Source organism: Malurus melanocephalus, unplaced genomic scaffold (assembly GCF_030028575.1).
Source record: "Malurus melanocephalus ecotype Western Australia unplaced genomic scaffold, MMel_1.1 scaffold_373, whole genome shotgun sequence".
NCBI lineage: Eukaryota > Metazoa > Chordata > Aves > Passeriformes > Maluridae > Malurus > Malurus melanocephalus.
This window is the reverse complement of record NW_026623605.1, coordinates 265,558-278,617: the sequence shown is the minus strand read 5'-3', so window position 1 is coordinate 278,617 and position 13,060 is coordinate 265,558. Positions and strand designations below refer to the sequence as shown.

At 45.5% G+C, this 13,060-nt stretch overlaps 1 protein-coding gene across 1 annotated transcript in view; it reads right to left on the bottom strand.

Moving 5' to 3' along the window:
• Positions 1–445: 445 nt before the first annotated feature.
• Positions 446–13,060, bottom strand: part of SYT16 (synaptotagmin 16) — a 46,212-nt gene continuing 33,597 nt past the window's right edge. Inside the window, exons 5-6 of the mRNA XM_057378774.1 lie at positions 12,194–12,383; positions 446–1,518 (exon numbers count right to left, since the gene is read on the bottom strand). Coding sequence (XP_057234757.1) covers positions 1,205–1,518; positions 12,194–12,383 — 504 coding nt within the window. The 3' untranslated portion in view covers positions 446–1,204. The remainder of the gene's footprint in view (positions 1,519–12,193; positions 12,384–13,060) is intronic.

Below are 13,060 nucleotides of genomic sequence, written 5' to 3'. Positions count from 1 at the left end.
CCAGCAAGGCTGCTCCTTGCACTGTGCTCGGTTGGAGGCAGGAAGCACAATCCTTTTCTCTGGTGCTGGTTCAGCAGAGCTATCAGCCCCTCTGGGAGGGGACTCTGGATGCTGTTCCTGGCCTGCAAGAGAGCTCCTTCCCAAGGTTAGGTGACATGGTCTGGCATCCTCTGCTGCTCAGCATGCCAAAACCTGTCCCCTCTCACAYCCCAAGGAGTTATTACAGGATAGCACAGGAGATTTGAAGAAGAGCCCTCAGCAAACTGAGTAGTGCTTTGCTGAATCCCAGAGAAACCACGGATATGAAAACTTCCCCTGTAATGCTCACAGAAATGCTTTTCTGAACGAACCTCACTTCTGAAAACCACATTAAGATGGGCARAACAATGCAGAAAGGAGTGATTCAGGCACAAAGGTGGATGTGCAGTTTGTTCTGGTCTTTTTTTTTGGTATTTGTGATGACAGAAGCCATAACTTCAAGTAAACATATAAACATGCATTGCATAATGCAATATAAAACTGMTGCTTGTTATCTCTTGTGCAAACCCATGGCGATGCAGGCTAACAAGTGCACAGGGTGCCTAACTAAAAATGCCAGTAGTATTTAGTCCTTTTATCAATTGTGAGTACAGGAGAACAGTAGTAATGTCTAGGCACTTAAAAGTTGACAGAAAATTCAAGAGTGCTTTCTCATGCTGCCTGAAAAATATATCATCCAGTCTACAGTGGTATCAAATGCTTATTTCCAGGACTTAAAAACACGATAATAAAAGGGAGAGGATGTGATCTGCATGCAGGTTAGCTTTTCTGCGAGCTATCYGCGTGGCAAGAATATTTGCAAACTTCATTAATATAAATAAGGGGAGAGAGGGAAGAGAGAGTTTACCCCAGAAGAAAACAGCATCACCTCAGAATCAGTCTGTGATGGTTAAGCCTGTGACAAAATGAGCAAGACAATGGCAAAGGATGGGATTTTGCAGGTATTCCCGCTGCTTCTCGCTGGGRTTAATTACTTGGATGTAGAAAATGCAGGACAAGCTGGAAAGGCAAGAACCAAACATGCTTGCCAGGCCTTGCCACCTTCAAAACCCGCGATTGCTGACACGGAGCAGTCAGGTTAAAGCTGTGTATGCTCGTCACAGCAGAGCTGCTTTCTGCTGACAGAGAACAAGGTGAGGCACCCTGCAGGCTGTCCTGGGTGCCACTAGGACTCCAGCAGCGTGTGCCACCTGCAGACCTGTGTCCCCTGCAACTCCTTCATCTCCTGCCAGTGGCTCTGCTCCTCCTCCCCGCTGCTGTTCTGGCCCATGGAGATCCAGCCGATCATCTCCTTGCGCTTCATGGTGCGCCTGTTGTAGATGGAGATGAGCAGGGTGACGTCAGACAGCTGGAACAGGGCCACCTGGAAGATGAAGGTTTCYTTGTAGACGGGGTTGGGCTGTCCCCGGCGGATGGAGGTCTTGCAGCGGGACATCTCCTGACCCACGGAGTTGCGCAGGCAGAGCTTGCCATAGGTATCTGAGAGCAAAAAAGGGGGAATTGCATGATTGGTACAGGTGACAGACTAAATGAAAGCCCTGGATGGTCAAAAAAAACACCCCAAAAATCATCCAAGTGGAGGAGCTTAGCCTGCAGTGAATAACAGATGAGSGCTGGATTGGGCTCCTTGGTAAAATCCACGGGATGAGAAGCAGAAGATGAAAGCACCTCTTGGATWTTCTCACGTTCAGCTGGGGACAAAAGAAAACTGATGCATTTTTCAGCCCTACTCCCTTGGAAAAAAACAGGATATCTGGTATCCAGTCCTAGCAGACCTGTCTAAGATTAACCAAAACTATGAGCATCTCTAAGGATYCTGCAAAGCAGATGGTGTCTCCACCTTCCCTCCTTCTCTCTCACAGTGAAGCCTCACTGGGSCTGTTTTACCCAGGCTCCCTTGGCTGCCTCTGCCCCTCCACCATTCTGACCACTCTGACCACTCTCGCCACTCTCCTGTGGAAGAACGTCTCTGTGACCTACTGTTTGAGACACCAAAAGTCTTGTAAAAGAGGGAAAAGAAACCTGCATAAAMAGAGAAATTATTCAATTTCCCATGATCATTTCATGCTTTTTCCAAATTCTCATATTACTTTTTTGGCARACTCAAGGTCAATTTTATGAAGTCCGTACAAGGAGTAGACAYGTAGTAGTTACATGTTAGTAGATACAAGGAAAGGGATGGACAATTTAACGTTCCTGTAAATCTGCTCTTTAAATTCCCGCTGCCTCCAGCATTAATTAGTTCTCCTCTGTTACGTGGTTGCTAATATTTGGTGTCAGAGCTCCCAGTGCTCCACAGACCCAGCTCAGTGTAAGTTTTCACCTTGCTCTGCAYGTGACAGTGACAGATTGCTCGGCTAGACGAGTCCTCTGCTAACCCCTCGGTAATCTGTGCCYGGGTTCCTGCAAGTGAGTATTATTTCAGAGTGTGCTGAAGACAGGAAATAAATAACAAGCCTCCATCTCTTGTCTGCAGCAATTCTATCCTCTTCTGTTCCCGTTTGATGTGCTATTTCACGCACTTATCTACTGAGCAACACAAGGTGTGAAATTACACTTCAGGTGTGAAAACACTTCCATGTCTCCAAAGCAGGGCTTCCCGCTCCTCTCAAACTGTTCCACTGAGAAAGCTGTCAGGAGGCTGACAATCAAGGAGCAAATTGTGAGCCTGCACAGCTGTACAGCTATCAAGTTACTGCGGGGAAAGTTCAGCCCAGCCATGAGCTGGGGGTGCCAGCTTGGCTCTTAGTGTAACACCRGGGATGAGGAGGATCTTGCCAGTAAAGACCTACTTGTTACACTGAAAGGCAGAGCTTTGGTTTAATGTCCTGTTTGTACCTAGGAAATGAAAAAAATGTTTTATTGAGAGGTGGGTTAATTTCCACCTTAATATTCAGCACTGAGGGACTGATATGTGTAATAATTTCAGACCCATGGGAAACACAAAGCCCAAGAGAGGATCCTCTCTTCTAGCRTGACTCCATGTGGAACCAGACACAACTCCTGCAGTGTTTGTAGAGATGTCACTGTGCTTGGCACTGACAAAATACAACATGCACTGGAGCATTCCTCGCGTGTAAGTCCTGGCTGCTAGTCTAGGCTGCAGGGAACTCCCTGTAAATAAAGATAAGTAGGGGTTTTATGGATATTTTAAAATGCATTCATCCTTTTTTTTTTTTTAATCTGAGAAGGGAATTTCAAAATACTGGAGGAACTCTTCCAGGCTGATTTTTAAATGCAAACAACAGGTAATTAGTACAATTCTCTGTTTGAACTTCCAATTTGAACTTCAATTTTTTTTTTTCTTTTCACAACCAATCCAGGATTATCTTCTCATGTTGTTTTAGGGAAAGGCCCCACACACATGCCTGCATCTCTCTTTCTAAGAAGAGAKGGAGAAGATTGAGGTCTAGATTTTACTCTTAGTATATCTTGGTGTCATCCTTGCCTCTGACTTTCAGCAGTACTGGCAGCTCAGGTGGGATTCATCACACCTCACTGCGGGCACATTCCTTTGAACAGTCCCCAAAGGAGCCAACCAATCCATAACCAAAAAAAGCAGATGGAATAAATCAGCAGCGATCTAGCAGACAGTGATACCATCACAGATGATTTGGGTGTCAACACTAAAGTATCACAGCTAAAATGCTTCACAGGATACTGCTTCGGGATGTCCCAGTTAATTTTGCAGGCAATGAATGGATGAGTTTCTTACATGGATGAGTAAATTCTGGGGTGTCACATCCCTGACTGAGGCCTCAGCTTTTGCAAGTCAGGGGTAACACAGTTGGCTTTGAGGAAAATTGAGCAGCACAGCACCAGTGAGTTAAAGCCAGAAAAGTTGGCTTTTCCTTTAACACATCCCAGGTTTCTAAGTAATTCTGCACCAAAACCTTGTCTGTACAGTACCGAGGTGGGTGGGGATTCTGCATGTATCACCTGGACCAGGCTGGAAGGAGACTGTGCTCAAGGCAGAGCTAATACCAGGAGTGCTATTCACCCCCAGGAAAACACAAAACCAGAGCAAGTGACAAGTAAATCAGGCTGCTAATTCTCCTCAAATTTATTCCACTGGGTGTATTTTACCAGCCAAAAGAATCAAGCTTGCCTGAACAGAAATAAAAGAGTAGGTGTGGATCATATATTTAGCGTCTGAAATTTGCTTTGCAGAGTTGGTAGATATGAGGCTGAGCTGTTATTCTSCTTCACTAACTACATTTCAAGACTGTAGCTTTCCCTTCCTGTATTGTGCTCTTTGCAGCATCTTTTTAGGGATCTCATCAGAAAAGACAGCTTTTCTCATGGTCCAGTCTGGTCCTTTGGGATGGAAAACTCTCCCCTGCTGTTGACTTTGCCAAGGAAAACCCAACCCCACTAACAGAGAGAAATTAGCGGAGCTACAGCAAGGATGAACTTGACAATTTACTGAGGAATGAATGTGTAAGAGCATCTATTCATTATGAAGGCAAACATTTTCCATCTAATTACATGCTCAGGTTCAGTAATGGCCTCATTACCGTGGTGTTTCAGCTCTCTGTGCTCTTCAGAGTGTTTACTTTTGTAYCACCTCCATCAAGCACAAAAGGAAAAGAGAGATTAGGGCTCACGTTCTTTAAAATGCCTAAGTGCTCACATTTATTTAGGCACCCATCTCACTGACATGAAGAAGAGCGAGACCTCTTAAAATCTGGGCGTGTCTGAGACTACAGCTTGCCCACGGTTACACAAAAGTCTGTGAAGATTCAAGAACAAAGTCTAATTTTGCAGAGACCAATTTTAGCACTGCATCTACCAGGCTCTCCTTCCCGTACAGGTTTTGGAACAGAAGTTCTCACTGCGGATCATTTTTACTCTAAACTGTCTCGACTCTCTGGTACGAGTGGATCGAATGATGTTCACAAGTACAAAAAACATCAACATCCATGCATTTAATACCAGAGTGAAAAGCACTAAATCAAGGGATGCTGCAAGAAGCCAGACACATTTTGGGCTGGTGCTGCATCTTCTCACTTCAGCTCTCCTTGTGCAGATTGCTCTGTCTCCTTCCACACTGCCCAACCATCTAACACCTCTCCAGAGCTCGTCTGCAAAGGCAATCAGCTTTTCCAGGATTCTTCTAATGACCCATTTCTGTCATGATTCTTCTGAGGGAACTAACAGATAATGACAACTCCAGGGAATAATCAACCATAATTTATGCATTCCTGTTTTTGGAGCAGGGCGTGCGCTCTGCTCTCGCTTACTCTAAGTGCCACCGTTATTAATAAAGCTGACCGAGAGAAAGAGCACCACAAATACAAAAGCATCYGACCCCCTGCTCTAATTTATATTTGGAAAGGAAGTAAACAGCCAGAGACTCCTGACCCCTCACGTCTGGGGACTGCAGGCTGGGCAGATTTTCCCGGCCGCGCTCCGGGCAGGCCAGCTCATTTCCAAAAGCAGGATCACCATGTCAGCGTGCTGCAATCCACACTAATAACAGCCGCAGCAGAAGAAAGCCTTGGGCCTGGAGCTTAATTTCCCCCAGSTGGCAATCCCACGCTCCCAGCCTACACAATAAACGGCAGCCCCAGAGCCCCACGGCGCTGCTCTGTGCACGCAGCTCAACGTGAGCTCTCGGTTTGAGGCTCAGAAGGACCATTAGCCCTGGCTTTGCCTCCCCTTTAAACCAGCAGTGGGGCAMAGCACTGAACATTCACGCTCTGAACTGCTGCTGGGTCAGTAAAAATGCAGGGAGGAGAGGTAGACCCAAAACTTTTGATCCCAGCCATGAACGTCTGGGTTGAGGCAGTTTATGGCCTGCTCTATAAATCWTACAAGAGCTGAGAGCTGCCTGCTACGCTGCTGAGAAGCCAAATTTCCTTTCCTTGTTCCACCAAGCCTCTTCTTCTCAGGTTCCCTCTCTCAGGGCTGGCAGCTCTCTCTCAAAGGAAAGGCTGGGCTCTGGCAACCTTCACAACATGTGAGGCACCAGAGAACAGACCAGCAGTGCCTTTAACTTAAAATGCAGCAGAAAGGAATGTGCTGCTCCCTGGAAGCACTCTGTGGCCCAAGGGGAGGGAATTGCCAGCATCAGTGGCATGCAAGAGGGGCAGGAGGGCTCTCTGGAAGAAACTGCACAGGTMTCTCAGGAAGGAAAGCTCCTTCCCAAGCACCTTGGAGCTCTGTGTCTCAGTGATCCTCCTCTGCTGCCTCACCACCTCGTGTCCACCCCATTCCACAGCACCAGCCCTCAGCTGGGGCACATTCTAGGCTGCAGAGACAGTTCCCCACCCCTGCCCACCCCAGCACCGAGGAGGAGCAGTTTCAGTCTGGGCTGACACAGCTGAAGCAGGACATGGATACCCTCCAGACTCACAGTGTGACTCTCCTCTAGTAAGGACATTTCAATTTTTCTCCACATCAAATGGAACCTCACCAGAAAGAGCAGGGATGCCCAGCTGAGCAGAGCAATAGGCATGGACACCAACCATGGGTACACACCATGGGTACACACCATGGATACACACCGTGGACACACACCATGGATACACACTGTGGACACACACCATGGATACACAACATGGACACACACCATGGACACACACCATGGGTACACACCATGGACACACACCATGGGTACACACCATGGACACACACCATGGATACACACCTTCCCAGCCACAGGAGCAGAAGAGTGTATGAAACTGGGAATTAGAATTGTTCCACTCTAGTAGAAATGGCTTTTTTTTTTTTTCTTCTGCTTGTTTTGGGAGAGGAAAATATTTTTTTTATTTTTCACAGCTATGGGAGTGGGAGAGCCTCACCATATATCCAGTTCAAGCACACTTCGATTCACAAAAATCTACATTTTTATACCCAGCAACTGTACCATGGATTATGCYTTTCACAGACCTTTTAGAAACATAAAGCTRTTGAAAATGCTACTGGATAACCATTATGGAATATTCCCCACTAAAATCTCACGGTCACTCCTTGGAAGTCCATTTTTTCACTTGTTTTGATTGTGCTAATTCTTTTCCTAAGCCTACCCAGCCCCAGGTCCCACATGGTGGGGAGAGCTGTACCCAGACAATCCATCCCCCCTGCAGTACCCAGCACCACATACAGCAGAAAATCTGTAAAAATACGGCACAGGCTTCTTCTCTCACAATCTCCCAGTCTCCAGCGATTTTTGACTCAAGAACTTCCTCACTCAGAGGTTTTATGTTTAATAATCCTCTGTGGAACTTCCTCTGTGAATCTCTCAGAGCTGAAGCAGGCTCCCAGCATCCATGACATTGTGCAGTGAGGAGTTCGACAGCGTAGGTGAAGAGCTGTCTCCTCTTCAGAACCCGCTCCCTCCTCTCTTCCTTTCGCCATCCTTTGTTTTTTGTGTCAGCAGAAGACAGCGAATGCCTGTTGTCAATTCACTTTCTCAATGACACTCAGAGGCCTCTGAGAATCCTCCCCCATCTCCCTTTGTTGTAGCATCGTAGGAGGCTCAGTCTATTCAGCTACAGCTCGCTGGAAGCTGTTCCCACTCCCCTGATTGTCTCCAACACTCCTCACCACAACTTTTCTCTTCTGCCATATTCTGTTTGAACAGAAGACAGAACTGTGCCCCGTATTCATTGCACCAGTGAGTGTGTATTTACACCAATTTTCTGTTTTCTCCACCTTAAATTTGGGGGTGTTTTCACCACTATTGGTAACCCTTGAGTTGACATTTTCCTGCAGCTCTTTACCATAAACCTAACATTTCATTCCCAAGTGGCTCTGAGCCCATCCAGACCATGTCTGAATTCCACCTGTGTCCCCATGCAGTACCTCACACTCATCCACACTTCCTCTCCCACCTCACTGCCCAGCTGCTCATTCCTGAGACATCCTCCTGGGGCTCCTTGCATCTGGCCTCATCTTTTCCACCCAGAACAAAAGCTCCCTCAGCTGCTCTTACTGCAAGCTTCTTCTGGCCCTAATAAAGGATGGACAACAAGAAGGTGCAGAAGGAGAGGTGGTTTTCTACAATCCTACTGTGACTGATTGGCAAGCACTCAGCAGCAAGGAGCTTCCCAGCACATCTACTGCTCTGTTACCCAAGATCCCTGGAGGACTGAATCCACCCCAGCTTGCCCTGGCACAGATCCCTCCTCTATTACTGATGACGTGGGAACATGAATCACAAAGCTTTAGCAGCTCTAGCAAGTTCCCTGTTCAGAAAAAGACATGCAGGTTAAAAGTTAATTTCTTTTATTCAGCTTCCTGGACTGTTTTGAAGGAATTAAAGGAATTAAAGGAATTAACCTGTGCCTTAGTTCTCCAGGAATGTTGCAGGGATAATAATTTTCCTTCCGTCAAAAATAAGCTGATAAAATAAAATCCACTAATGGCTTTCAAGCACTCTGATCCCAGAGCAACAAGGATTCTAATTTAAAGACCCTCATTTTCTGAACTTGTTGGCAGTGATACCTGTGGCTCAGGTAGTTTGTTTTCAGACAAGTCTTTACTTCAAGAATTTCTCCCGTTCCCCACAAAAATCCTGATAGCTTGTTCTCTCCCTCCTGCTTCTTCCAGCATTAATGCTATTGTATTTGTTTAATGGGGTTAATATGCTGCTGGTATAATAATGATCATGCACAGATGCAATTATTATGTGTGATTAATTCTGCAGCTGCCAAAAAGCTTGGAGGACTTTTCCTAGGCGAGGGAATAACTTCACAATAGTTCTTCTCACATTGCGTTACACGCAGACATAAACCCCCAAAGAAATGCAGCAGAGAACAGAGGGAAGGTTGGATTAGAGGAGACAGAGCTGCACACAGCAGAGCAGCTGATGAAGGCTTAGCATCACATGGGCAGAGACATTTCTGTGTTTTGTGTTTTTACACTGACTGGCTCAAACGATTCCTGCCCCATCACTGTGATCCCAAGGTATTACTTCCATGCACAGAGTGTGTAACTGGTTATAAATTTTTAAAGACATTTCTGCCAGTGGTGTAGGCTTCTCCTGTTACTATTTTTTTAAAATAATAAACACCCTTTAAACGAACACACTTTGTTTTGTTTTAAGAACATACAAGACCGCAGACCAAAATATGAACTCCTACAAAATGGTAACACAGGTTAATGATTTTTACAAGAAGAGGAGGATGAGGTGCACAGCACACAAGCCATTAGCACTAAAATACCAGGAGTGTCCACATCTGACAAAACTGCAGATGCTTTTCTGCATGAGGCTTTTTGGCACACACAGATAATTTACACTGGAGCCATACTCTTGAGTGCTCTTAAGTGCTCCGAGTGATAATGGACCTATTTGTGTGATCAGGGATTGTAAACTTAGGCCTGTAACTCAGCATGCTCCCCAGAACAATACCTGGACACTTATCCTTGACCAAACTATTCTTAAATCCCACATTTGTGACCTGAAGAGAAGACACTGCCTGCACAATTTAAGTTTCTGTGAGCTGCCCAGCTGTTTTCTAACCCATTTATTACCCACAGAAGCACCCATGATTTTGACATTTACCTGACTCAGTTTAAGGGTTTAAGTGAAGAAGAAAATGTGCCCAGGAAAATCTGAGATATGTGCCATCTCCCTTCTCTTCTCCAGAAAATCATATTTCAGTCTGTGCAGTCTTTAACACCTAAAATCACCAATGCCCCAGCCCCGTTCGCTCTTCTGCATGCAGTGGAATCCCTGTGCAGGGATGCCAAGAAGGCAGCACTCATGCTGTGGGTGTACAGGTGGCAGAGAAGAGGGTCAAGGTGGGCCAAAAGCACAGCTGGAGACTTTGCTGCTGCACAAAACTCCTTGGGTATTCCTCAAAACTGCAGCTCTGGGCTGCTGGGCTGGGACAGGACCCCATATGGGTCCTGTATGGGGTCTGTGTATGCAGGGCTGGGAATGGAGAGGGATTCTGCCCATTGGCTCCTCTGAGTCTTACCATAAAGGGCTGCCCTGAATAGCAGCTCGGGCTGGGTATTTCAGTGTTCCACAGTGCTGTTATATCTGAAATTTCCATGATTCTTTAAAGAAATCACTTCCTCTGAGCAGTGAACAACAGAACCTTAAATAGGACCTATTTGAGAAAACACAAGGGCTCTTAGCTCACCCTCCAGAAAGGGGCACAGCARTTTTGGCTTTCACCTTGTGAAGGACTTATTGAGCATCTCATTCAGCCCCCAGCATGTTTGAGATGGTAACGATCGGCCCTCGCAGCTCCTCTGCAGCGCCGGAGGGGTTATCAGTGAAATGCTACCCCAGCGCTGAGACAAGGGCTGCTTTCCTTCCTTCTTTTTAATTTCTTTCAGTTTCTGCTTCACTGGGTTTTCTTTTTCTCGCCACACTGCTGGGGATTTCACAGGCACAGAAGAACAATTCAGCAGGCAGAAGCAACAATGTGGATTGGAATAAAAGAAGCAGATTGTAACAGGTTTGGGATTTGGCTATAATCATTTATGGATTTCTGTGTTTCACCTAAAAGTTGATCTAGCACTGAGGGACATTGGCCTGACACTGGTCTGTATCAGCTGGACAMAGAAAGGATGTAAAGAGACAACTCAAAGTAGCCTTAACAGTGCACATGCACCCAGACAGACATTAATTAGAAGAAAACAAAAAAAATGTCAATGATTTGGTCATGATACTGCATGCAGCATGCTATAAAGCAGTTATTTGAGTTGTATGCAATGAAGACATTTCATGGGAAAAATAAGTGAGCATTACAGATTCCTGAAAATTATTCTGGACCTATATTGGAATTACTCTAATTTCATTTCTGAGAGTAAAACTTTAGGATGTATCCACTCTACAACATATATAAACAGGAAAACTTGCCTGGTGGGGCATGTGGTGAGGTGCTTGCCTTAGTCTATCTTTGCTTTAAATTACTGAAGAAGGTCCCAGTTTAAAACCTCTAATTAAGATATGCACATGCNAAAAAAAAAAAAAAAAAAAAAAAAAAAAAAAAAAAAAAAAAAAAAAAAAAAAAAAAAAAAAAAAAAAAAAAAAAGAAAAGAACATGCTTTTAAATAACTTACATGGAGAGCTGTGTTGCCACAGCTAATAAAAGACAGTAGGGCTGCACAGACTGGGGTCAGGTGTTTTACTGTTGCACTGACTTGCCCTTTATTCTCCAGGGACTGACTGATTATTTCTGCACAGATTATTTCTGCAATCKACTCAAGGATAGTTCAGTGGAAAACCTGAGTTTTCACATCCATGTACCAAAATATTACATCAATATTTTGCTAGATCTGAGCYGAAGAGCAGAGCATCTTGCAAAAGCAATTGGAGTGTTTTGCAGCTCTGTCAAACCCAGCCAAGGCATGGAACTGTCAGAGGTTTACCCGCTTTGACAAGCAGGCACACATCACAGAGAGCAAACACACCAACAAACAAAAAGCTGCTGTTTCACTTTGCCACTGGCTGCTGGTTTCAGGCTGGAGGCAAAAGGGCAACAGGAGAGGGATAAAGCACTGCCATTCAACYCCTGATTGAGTAACCCAGCAGAACAGCAGGAAACTGTGGCTGTGATTCCCTCTGTATCATGGACATGACCAGCACCATCCTCCTCAAGGGCTTCCTGCAGCTCAGGCACCRAGAAAATCTACTCCAAAGCAATTTCCATTTTCCCCTTTAGGACTGAAGGAAGGGAACTCAGCTGTTGCCACAACTCTCAAGTCTCCTTGTGCAGAATTCTCAGCAGGAGAGTCCCCAAARGGCCCAAAGCACCAGGTCACCCAGYRCTCAGCAGCACAGCAAGGGGACAAAGTGCAGCCCTGGGAAACACTTAATGGCACCAGGCAGGGCCTCTSTGGGTCACATGGTGACATTTAAGCACTTAGAAAGTGCTTCTTGCTTTTTTTATGGGTCTGCTGAGAATTACTTTGTGCTTGGCTATTTTGCCATAATCAGATATTGTAAAGGAATGTGCAACAAAACAGACATTCAGGTGTTACTGTCCCATCAGCTGAGCCTGCGTGTGATTCCCTCCAATCACCCTGCAACATTTATCAGCACATTCATTTGAAATAACACTTAGTTTTCAATCAGGTGCTCTGCAAGGAAACCCAGCTCAGGAATGCTGTAGTTTAACGTCTYGAGGAAGAAAATAAAAAATCAGATTTTGGCTCAACGGTGCTATTTGATAGCAATGAAAGCACTTACCAGGTGGCCTATTAATGGCGAGGTTTCGGAAATGACTGCCTTTGATCATCTCCACTGACAGCCTCCCCGTAGTGGCATTGTATGACAGTCCCACAAGCAGCTCTGGCACCCCTCCATGCGACAGGGACTGTGTTGAAGAAGCGCTATCACTGTGAGAGATTGCTGACAGACTCAGCTGAGAATCTGCACTCTGCAGGGAAAGAGCACTGAGAGAATCATCAGGACATCCACCACCCCACACCTCCCCCCCTTCATTTCTGTCTTGTGGCCTTGTGCAGTAAGATCTTTCATAAGAAATTACAATAACTCAGAATTAATTATGCTGGGGCACCAGAAGAATCAGAGCGTCGCTTTTACAAAAAACACATCTCTGAACTCTCTCTTTAAAGATGAGGAACTCTGAGTAAAGTGTTATCACGGGTGTAAATCAAAGCCTCTGAGATAAGCAAACATCCTACTACACTAATACTCAGTACATCTTGATGATGGCTTTTGGCTGGAATACAGCTTTCAGTTTGGCAGTTTTTGGCCACGCACTGTGCATTTTCTTACTTTCTTTCCTCGYTACCACAACGCTCTCTCTATTCCCCTCTTCACCTGGAGTACAATATTTTATGCATTCCACACACACAACCTCTCCCTGAGCTTTCTGTAGACAATGAATCGTGACAGAGCTCATCTACACAAATTGATTGGCGTAGCCAGAGCTGGATGCAGCTGTGATGTGCATGGAAAATTAGGGAACAACACATCCAGCTCCTCTTCACATGACCCACCTCTCCACTTCCATCTGGCACAGGGAAGAGCATTACTAAGCATTTCTGGCAAGATGGAAACTGCAGCATGGAGATCCACAATTTGGTAGCC